We start from the raw sequence: 11,015 nt of genomic DNA on the forward strand, positions 1-11,015 counted from the left end.
ATTTTATAGATGTGAGCTCTCCAATTTATGTACTAACGCTATTTAAATTGTTACAACAAAAGTTTACCTTTAACAAGTTTGCTTTCTCAGAACTGTGAGGTGTCAAAATATCTATTGACTGTCAACAAGTGACTAAACAGAGAGAAGCAGCAGGAAATCCTCCATGGTCAAAGCATATTGTGATGTGTGAAATGAGAAATATTGTGTAAAACATTTAACAAATTTATAGAGTAATCTGAGTGTAACTGTTCCCACTTACAAAGTTTCTGCACAGATTGATGTACAGTGTATCAGTCTGTCCTGTGGTGTGAGTTCATTTGAGATCAAACAAAAGTGCAGTTAATTAAAGAGGACATCTTCTCCTAGCATGGTGCAAAGTGAGACAACCAAATATAGAAAACACAGCCTGTTAGGGGAATTCTGCAAATAGCAGAGACGGCAACTGTGTTTCCAGGGGGCACTGAAGTGATTAACACAGCTGAGTCATGGGGACATGATGTGACAATAGAACCATTTTCTCTCTAAAGACCAAATATTTCACATTAAGGATCTGTGGTGGCACAAACAATATAACCTTCTTCTTTTCCTTTCAGCCGTTCGCTTTCAGGGGTCGCCACAGTGAATCATGTGCCTCTGTCTAACCCTGTCCTCTGCATCCTCTTCTCTCACACCAGCTAACTTCATGTCCTGCCTCACAACATCCATAAATAACCTAGTAAATAAAAAATAAATATAGGCTAAGCCACAAAGGCTCTAACCGCATCCCCATGTGGTAAAAGGCAGTTTTTCTGCCTGAATAAAAGCAGAATGACCACATCTTGACCAAATGTTGGTACAAGTTGCAGTACTGTATATCAACACGTAACACAACAGCAAAATGACAGTGTTTAAAGGGGACACAGAAAAATGAATTCAATAACAAAAAAATGGTCAAAAACATTTCACTTTTTAAAAATAAATATATTACATGTATTTGTATTCACACTTATTTCTGCATTTTGTCCCATAACTATATATTTGTAAATATGTTGATTTTAAAAAGAACAACCTTTTTTAACAACTCTGCAGTTGTTGGATGTATCCAGGTTGGAGATATCACAGAGTATCGATCAGTGGTGGACAGTTTTGTTAACTGGTGTGAGCACAATCATCTCCAGCTCAACATCAGTAAAACAAAGGAACTGGTGGGGGACTTCAGGAAGTCCGGGACTCCTGTCAGTTCTCTCTCCATATGGGGACAGGGGGTGGAAGTATGTTCAGAGTAGAAATACCTGGACAATAAACTGCACTGGTCAGTTAATGCAGCATCAATATACAGGTTGTATTTTCTAAGGAGACTAAAGTGCTGCAGTTGTTTTATGAGTCTGTGGTTTGCTGGAGCAGCAATATGAAGGTGGCAGACAGTAACAGACTGGACAAACTAATAAGGGGGGCTAGTTCTGTTCTGGGGGAGAAGCTGGACCCTCTGCATGTTGTGGCTGAGAGGAGAATGTCGTCCAAACTCCTCTCCATCCTGGACAATCCCTACCACCCACTCCACTGTGTGCTGGCTGCACAGAGGAGGACTTTGAGCCAAAGACTGATCACAGTCAAATGATCCACAGAACAACACAGGAGATTCTTTCTCCCAGTGGCCAATAAACTGTTCAACTCATCCCCCTTCTGTAAAAAGGAGGGGGACTAAATGGTCAAAATGGACAAATAGTACTATAACTCCTATATCTGTTTTTTTTTTTTTTTTTAATTGATCAGGAGTTTGTACTTGTCAATTGTCTTGGTTTGGTAGCAGTTTTTTTCCTTCCTTTTCTACTTTTCAAGTGAAAAGCAGCTGCAACATGACAGCACAAATTCCTATGGGATCAATAAAGTTGTTTGAATCTTGAATCTTATTGTCATTGAGCACATATACATAATGCACATACGTGTTACAATTATATTCTTTCTCTGGATTAACCCATCCCCCTGGGGGAAGCAGTCATACATATCTATACATTTTCCCATTTTTTTTTTAATGCCACATAAAGAAATTATGTTGTGAATTTGTGTGTCCCTCTTGGGCCACCATATACAACTATATTCAACCTAACTTTACATTTTGGCGGTTAGCGTTTCGATGAATGTGAACGTTTCATTTTTTTAACCAATAGGAAGACGGCTCACGTGATCCACACAACCAATTGGATCCAGAAGCTCGCTTCCGCCGTGCCAGAGAGTATAAAAAGCCACACCCAGCAAAGGTTCGGTTACTTTTCGACAGGAGCCTTAGTCCTTTTTTGTGAGAAGACATTTATTTGCTTGCTGTGTTTCCCCACTCAGCTTGTCTTAAGAAACATGGTGAGTAATAAAAAATAAATTTAAAAAAAATGCTTCGTTTTTTTTCTAATGTGTTGAAATCTCACGAATGAATTCCTCGCATAGCAGCTTCAATGAAGTTTAATCTATTCAAATAAAATGTATCAATAGCAAATATCAAATGTCGGACACATTACCAATCTCCATTTTCAGCCAGTAGTTTACTTTTTAGGGCAGTTTTTCCAAATGTAGTGTGACTCAACAGAAAACTGCACATGACTCGAGTTTAGTCACGGTAGTCTGCGCATGAACCGGTTCGCTCATCCAGGCTGAGTCATTCAGTATTGGAGCGTGTCTGCAAACACAGGGTTTTTTTTTTTTTTTATTTATTTTTAAACAGAAACCTTTTTTACTAAAAGCTTTATGAGGCTTTCACGTTTGTAACAAGGGGAACAAAAGCTTCACATGGTAAAATAAACTCATTCTCTCACTGGGTTTTTTATTGACATCATCAAATTCTATGTGACTTCACTCGCACTGAATGTCACTTTAAGTTGCTGTTTATGTTGCTAAAGTCAGTTGCTGTTATAAACTGAACTAACATTTGTCCAACAGTGTAAACTCCAAAGTTTCATTACTAATATGTACTGTCTGATCCCATTAGCTGTATTTCCCACATCACTCTTCCTCCAGCCTCTTCTTAATGAGCACCATTTAACATCTATATAGAAGTTACACATGCAACAGGTTTACAGCCTGCCGTGCGTTTTTCTACATCCCTACCGTGTAACAAAATGGGTACTTCCTTCTCTTCCACAGCGCGAGTGTATTTCAGTGCACGTAGGTCAGGCTGGTGTCCAGATTGGCAATGCCTGCTGGGAACTGTACTGCCTTGAACATGGAATCCAGCCTGATGGACAGATGCCCAGTGACAAGACTATTGGAGGCGGCGACGATTCCTTTAACACATTCTTCAGTGAAACTGGAGCTGGGAAGCACGTTCCCAGAGCTGTTTTTGTGGACCTAGAGCCCTCTGTCATTGGTAAACTTTACACAAACTTAGTGTTTTGGTGGGGCATTTCTGCCGACACCTAAACAACTCAGCCATCAACATGCTTTAAACAAACCTAAATTTGTAGTTAGTTTTTATATTTTTTGCCCATCTGAAACATCTTGTCATTTATGCTTATTTTGCTCAGATGAGGTTCGCAGTGGAACTTACCGCCAGCTTTTCCACCCTGAGCAGCTGATCACCGGCAAGGAAGATGCAGCCAACAACTACGCTCGGGGACACTACACCATAGGCAAAGAGATCATTGATCTGGTACTGGACAGGTTGCGGAAACTGGTGGGTGAATTGTGTCAGGAGGCATAAAGCCCTAACTTTGACTGAACGTCACACTAAAAAGCTGTTTTATTTTCTCACTGTATCTGTCCCCCTGTCATCAGGCTGACCAGTGCACTGGTCTTCAAGGCTTCTTGGTTTTCCACAGCTTTGGCGGTGGTACTGGCTCTGGCTTCACATCCCTGCTAATGGAACGTCTGTCTGTCGACTATGGAAAGAAGTCCAAGCTGGAGTTCTCCATCTACCCAGCTCCTCAGGTGTCCACTGCTGTGGTTGAGCCCTACAACTCCATCCTGACCACGCACACCACCCTAGAGCACTCCGACTGCGCCTTTATGGTGGACAATGAGGCCATCTACGATATCTGCCGCAGGAACCTCGACATCGAGCGTCCAACATACACTAACCTGAACCGGTTGATCAGTCAGATTGTGTCCTCAATCACCGCCTCCCTTCGTTTTGATGGTGCCCTTAATGTTGATTTGACAGAGTTTCAGACAAACTTGGTGCCATATCCTCGTATCCACTTCCCTCTGGCTACCTATGCCCCCGTCATCTCTGCTGAGAAGGCTTACCACGAACAGCTGACAGTGGCAGAAATCACAAATGCCTGCTTTGAGCCAGCAAATCAGATGGTCAAATGTGACCCTCGCCATGGCAAGTACATGGCCTGCTGCCTCTTGTATCGTGGCGACGTAGTTCCCAAAGATGTCAATGCTGCCATTGCCACTATTAAAACCAAACGTACCATCCAGTTTGTGGACTGGTGCCCCACTGGCTTCAAGGTCGGCATAAACTACCAGCCACCCACAGTCGTTCCTGGTGGGGACCTGGCCAAGGTGCAGAGGGCTGTGTGTATGCTTAGCAACACCACTGCTATCGCTGAAGCCTGGGCTCGGCTCGACCACAAGTTTGATCTGATGTACGCGAAGCGTGCGTTTGTTCACTGGTATGTTGGGGAGGGGATGGAGGAGGGGGAGTTCTCAGAGGCCAGAGAGGATATGGCAGCTCTGGAGAAGGATTATGAGGAGGTTGGAATTGACTCTGCTGAAGGTGAGGGAGAGGATGAAGGAGAGGAGTATTAAATGGCATGTTTCCCTTCTATTGATGATAAAATAAAGTGTTCAACTGCATTGTTGGCTTTTTTTTTTTTAATGAGCTCAAACATTTTGAATCAAACAGGTGTTTGGTTCATAGTGTTTTTACTTTGTAGAGTAAACTGAATATGTAGATTACTCGGTGTAGCCCTAACAGCTGTGGTTATGGACGCTAAAATTGGGTGCGACATTCAAGTGATCATCACTTATACAGAAAGCCAGTTCAGAATTTCTATTTTAGTCTAACTGTATTTTGTGCGGGGATTGTTATATTTAAATTTTTTTGGTTATAATTTGAGCTAATGTAGTAAACTAAAGGGCTTGGACCTAACAGTATTTCACGGTGCTAGAATACATTGCTTCTTCCAGCACAGATTACTTTCACATTCAGATGTAGTTGTGATCTCACAGCACTGGTCAAGATGGCTGCGTTTGGTCTGTGCCTGAGCACGGCCCTGTTTGACAGTAATCACAAACTATTTTAACTGAGATGTTTGGCTCTTTTATATAATTGCTTTTCAAAAAAATATTAAAAGTCAAATGTAATGCTGTAGCTCTGAAAATAAAATGTTAGTTGTATTCTAACTACATCTGCAACAAACGTCTTAACTCTGAAACTTAAAACCATTTAAAATTAGACTAAATTGGTTCTTCAAAAGGTGTTTAACCAGTAAATGCATGTTCACATGGTTTACATAATCAGGCTCGTCTGTGCATAGAGTTTTATATTCTTAAATCATCTGGAAAAATTGTCCCTATTTGAGGTTAAACCTACCATTTAACCTCCCAATGTCACTAATGCATTATTTGTCCTGTCAACATTAAATATTAATGGACAGTAGGATGTCATCACTGTGCAATTCCACCTTAAACCACATGGGGGCGACAAATGCTCACTAATGAATGTGAAACGGGAGGATGCTGTGCTTTGTGATCTACTGTACCATTAAAATGCTCTGTTTAATATATTACATCATTGTAGCTTTAAAGGACTTTTCCAAATATTTAGTACTAAACTCGAAGCTGAAGGTTTTTCCAAGGACACAGGAAGGATCAAAATCTGTGGACTCTAAACAATGCTTTACAACAGTATTTCATTATAAAAGACCATGTTTAAAACAACACACACCCCCTTTTAAATGCAGATTTGCTTCAAATAAATGCTCTGCACTTCTATAGCTAATTCTACCTATTGCCACTCAAAGTGCTTTACACAAATTATTATTCACTTATTTGCACTGACGCGATGAGGAGCCGCTATGCAGCTGGCCAACACCCACTGGAGCGACCAAATTGGGGTTCAGTGTCTTGCTCGAGGTCGCTTCAACATGTGACCAGAGGATCTGGGATCAAACCAACAACTGTGGGAGTGGTGGGCAACCGCTCTGCCTTCCTGTGTCGCAGTCACCTCAAGTCTCCAGCCTCTGGCCTCAACTCAAGATGCCACAGAACACATAACTGTGTTCACAGATAGGAGGCTCCACAACAAGTAAACTGGCCTTTTTTTGTGTGAACCTCCTCAAATGCATTTTCTTCTTTTCTAAATAGGCTGTGAATTATATCAGGCTGATCTGGCCTCGGGCAATGGAAACAGTTCAGATGTAGCTTTTCACAGCGCTGTACATCCTCATCATCCATTGTTATTGTGTTAAAAATAACACATTAGATAAATGGCGACGAATGAAGCATCATTAATAAACCCACATAAGTGGTGCTTACGTCTTTGGTCTCTGGATCTGCACACTAGCTGCGTCGCCAACTAACTAGAACAGCTCATAACGAGGTCAGTCCGGTCTGCTCTTACAGCTTTCTGGTTTCAGGCTTAGCTCAAGATTTGGAGTCTGTCTGCATTTGCTTCCGCTCAGCCACAAGAGCTTTAGTGAAGCCCAACACTGATGTGGGCTGATAAGGCAGCGAAGTTCATGCCAAAGGTGTTTGGACGGGTTTCAAGTCAGGGATCTCGTTTCCTTAAGGGCCCTCCGTGATTGAACATAATTGGAAGCTCACTAAGCTGCCGGGTCAACTTTGCTTCATTCGGACACACGCTCCATCATCACCAAAAGAGTCCCAGCCAACATCGGGTTTTAGTATAAAACTTTCATGTCATTTTGTGTCTTTTGCTTCACAACCAGCGCAATCTGGCTACAAAGATCAAACTGGTGACAAGATGGATGACTCAATCAGAAGCCTTTTTAATGTGTCGGTGGCTCTGACCAGTGGCCTCACCCTTATCAACATCTGACTGATGTCCTCTGATGTCCTGCCAAGGTTGGTCCTCATGTTCATAGCTGGCAGGTCATGGGTTTCAATCAGCAGCCGTGGCTTTGTTGCGTGGAGTTTGCCCGTGCTTGACTTGTGTTAGATGTTCACAGCATTGTGTAGCCTACACAGAAGGAAGGAGGAGATGAAGAGAGGAGATATTTAAAAAAAATTTAAATAAGTTAAGACAACGCAGTCCAGGAAAGAGCTTTAAAGGGAGAAAGGACACTTAGGGAGTGTAATAGCCTGATGTCTCCTCACCCACCTGCAGCTCATGGGTAGAAGAGAATATTAATTGTGTGCTGACTGATTGACTTTAAAAGTGGCCGATGATGGAGCGCAGAGACATTAACTGGGTTTTCACTTTGCAATTTAGAGGTTAGTATCATCAGAGAAAAGCCTCCAAGAGGTAATAACATGGAAAGTGATTTCTCAAGGTATTCAAAGTTGTCCTAGTCCCTCTGTCTCTCTCGGTCTTTCTCTCACAGACACAGTGTGACAAGTTGAGCATTTTACTGTGTGATATCCCACGAGGCTCGTGGAAATGGGCCATGCTCAAGAGCAATATTACTTCAGCAATGAATAAATCACTGCTGGCTAAAAGCTATCCAAGCTTGTGTGTTGTCAGATGAAATGATTATGAGATTAACATTTACTAAAAGTGTGTTTTAGCGCCATCAGTCACAGAGATGATTGAAGACTAAAAAAAAAAAAAGAAAAGAAAAGAAAAAAAACAACAGGAGTTGACAGGAGAGGCAAACCTGAGTGGTCTTAGCAGGGACTATTTCCAAGGAATTCATTTAGAGAAGAGATAATTATAGTTTGGATGAGCAGCTTCTTGAGTGGCGACATAAAGAAAGACAAACTGTGCATTATTTTAAAAAGTGATCGACCAGTCTGTTCAGGTGGTGGGTAGAGTTTTCAGATGCAGAGCAGAAAGGAGGTGGCTGCGGCTGTCTGCAGAACTTGGACAGTTTACGCTATGTGCTGGTCTACGTATACTAAGTGGCCAAAGCAGAAATGTTCAGTTAAAGGGAAGATAATTAGGATGGTCCAGAATTTACCGAATTGGAACAAATATTTCATACAATTAAAGCTACAATGTGCAATTTAAGCAGGCACTCTGCACAGCTCTTCAGTTATCATTCACTAATAACTGAAGAGCTTCAGTTATCATTCACTAATAACTGAAGAGCTTCAGTTATCATTCAATAAAAACTGAAGCTTGCACTGAATATCTCGATCAGGGTCACATCTGGCCCCTGACAACTGCCGCATCCCATCCTACCGCTCTACCCATTGAGCTGCCAGGCCGTCTTAGCAGTTCTTCGTAGAGCTGGTATTATGGCCCTTTGTGAACATCATATTTTATCCCTTCAACTCCTCAGAAGATTTGAAAATCACAAACTTATTAACTTCGAATTTTTTATGGCCAGAATGTACAGGAGAAAACACAGTCCACCACTAACAAGCAGCAGAGCCAGTGGTTGGAAGTACCTGGTTTTCAAGGTAAAAAAAATGCTTCCAGTTTAGAAACAAACCCTTCAACTTTTCTGTCCCAACATGCGGTGACATGTTTAATGACTTAAACTTTTTTATTTTTCTGCCATTAAGCACAATGATTTGATGAGTTTTTAAAATAAAAAATACCTAACGGGAGAGGACAGAGATAATAATTTTTTTAAAAATTAGGCTCAAAAAGTATGCAGGGCATATACTGCAATGGCATTTGATTATATGAGATAAGATTTTAGTAGAATGATGTGAAATAATTATAAAAATAATAATTCATATGTAGCAATGTTGATCCACAGAAAGGTACAGGAAGAAGAAAAAGTTACACACTTTTACTTAAATAGAAACATTAGTGTGCTACTTCTTTATTAGTTAGAGTATATTTTTGTTTGTGTATTTGTACGTTTACTTAAATACAATTTCTGAGTTTGTTATCATCACTGAGTGCAGCCTACAGAACAGAGCTGTGTGAAACATTACTCACACTTCCAGTGGTCATGGAAATCTCATTTGGCATAGATCAGATGGACACACGGGGACTACGCCGTCCAGTGGCCTCCGCTTGCCATGACTTGACCACCTTGCTGCATCTTTACCTGTATAGATGTCTGCAGCTGGAGACCTATAGGGTAAACACTGTGGTAACAGTATATCGCTGAGTGGACAGAAGTTTGATCCTGAATATAAAGGCAAAACCTGCAGCCGCACATTTGCTTCAGTCTAATGTTTCAGAAAACTAGAATCATGAATCAGAAATCGTTAGCTTAGCATTAGCAACAATATACTTTGGATCATGTGGAGTGCATATACGCGCAAAGATACTTCCATGTATCCTCAGGTGTTTTAGGTCTCACAACATCAGACACCCTCCCTCAGGCGACCCAGCCGGGGTTGATCAAGCCCCAGCTTGTGTCCAGCAATAGTGCAGAGAAACTGTGAACCCGGAACTTGCTCGACCTAACTGTTAAACACACAGAACCACCACGAAATCTATTATGAACTTAAGAAAAAAAAAGAAACGCTCTGACTTAAAAGCACAAAAATCCATCCGGTCGCACTGTCTTACACACACACGCAATTTTGTTCCTGTAATTTTGTGCTCTCTTCAGCAGATGTGACACAGCACTTTATGAAAACCACGGCCCCTTAAAAAGCACCTGCTTCTCCACTGGAGCGATTGTGACTGAAAGCCAATTATAGCGCCTGTCACAGAAAGGAATGGAAAATTTCCACCACTGTCTCATTTTCTGACAGTCTGCGGAACGTGAAAGGACAAACAGGTCTGCTCTGTGTGGAGATTAATTCTAGGTGGGGATCTGATAAACTGTCTCAACACCATGACACGGTCTTCATAAAAAGACTGGAACACAAGCTGAGTGTGCTGTAGTTGTGACCGCAGGTCTGCTGCATCCGACAGCGTCAGTCCTGAAGAGCCACATTAATAAATATGAAACAATGGAACAATCACCTGAAGCAAAAGTCTGTCAACAACCCACTGTCATGTTTAAAGGTGCGTTCACTGTTGTCAGTAGATACAGGCTTTTTTCCTACTAAATATTTATTAGAAAAGGTTTTACTTTTCTACAGGAAATTCCCATAATTCAAATAGAGTTGGGGGGGAAAACTGCAGAGAAATCAATAAAAATATAATAATTTTGTATCAAAAACTTGACATTTCTGAACAAAGCCCAGCTATGTGAGTTGTACAGTGGTTATATATTTTGCAGTAGTAATTAGCGTGTCATAATGCGGTATGTAGGATCCAAAGTGTACAAGTGAGGAGCAGAAAAGAGCTGTAGGTTATGTCATTTTACTATAATTATTAGATTTTTGTATATATTCCATACAACAAGCAACAATAAATTGCCAGTCAGCTTTTTGTTGAGTTAGCTCGTTCCTCTGTGCTTTGGACGTCCATTGTTGTTTAAAAACAGTGCGTGTAGTCCGATCAGTGTTAGAGCAATTTGGACAATGGGATAAAGAAAAATGTTGAGTGGAACAGCGTGTCTGTCTGTGTTTTGACTTTGTTTTGGACAAAGACAGACGAACAAGTTAATCACAGCTAACGTTGACATCAGTACTTGATATCGGCAATTACTAAAATCTATTGAAACCTATTTAAACTATAGCATTTGGAGTTAAAGACGCATCAGAAAGGAATTCTTCATGATATCACTGCAACCACGTTGGTGATGTTGATCATCACGTCTGCATCATTACTGAAACCTCAACATCACTAATAAAACTTTATTCCACGCCTGAGATGTTGAGCTTTAGCAGTAAATACAAAAGCAAACATCAAAGATTACATCTGTGTAAGATATGTGGTCCAATATGCCTAAATAGGACGGGTCCACTCAAACTCATTAAAATGATGCAATTCACAGGCAACATAACATAGATAAAAGTTAATTTTGCAACTTCAAGTTATTCGGAGGCAAAAACATACTGGATTTCGGCATCTTAACGCCTGTTGCTTTCCAGCAGCCATTAGTAGCTTGAGTTGA

General features: G+C 41.0%; 1 protein-coding gene across 1 annotated transcript; it reads left to right on the plus strand.

Moving 5' to 3' along the window:
* The first annotated feature begins 2,186 nt into the window (after positions 1-2,186).
* LOC137107810 (tubulin alpha-1B chain-like) lies at positions 2,187-4,770 on the plus strand. The gene is made up of 4 exons (XM_067491834.1): positions 2,187-2,334; positions 3,112-3,334; positions 3,492-3,640; positions 3,742-4,770. The coding sequence occupies exons 1-4, from the start codon at positions 2,332-2,334 to the stop codon at positions 4,720-4,722; spliced, it is 1,356 nt and encodes a 451-aa protein (XP_067347935.1). The 5' UTR covers positions 2,187-2,331; the 3' UTR covers positions 4,723-4,770.
* Positions 4,771-11,015: the final 6,245 nt, after the last annotated feature.

Source organism: Channa argus, chromosome 22 (genome assembly GCF_033026475.1).
Source record: "Channa argus isolate prfri chromosome 22, Channa argus male v1.0, whole genome shotgun sequence".
NCBI lineage: Eukaryota > Metazoa > Chordata > Actinopteri > Anabantiformes > Channidae > Channa > Channa argus.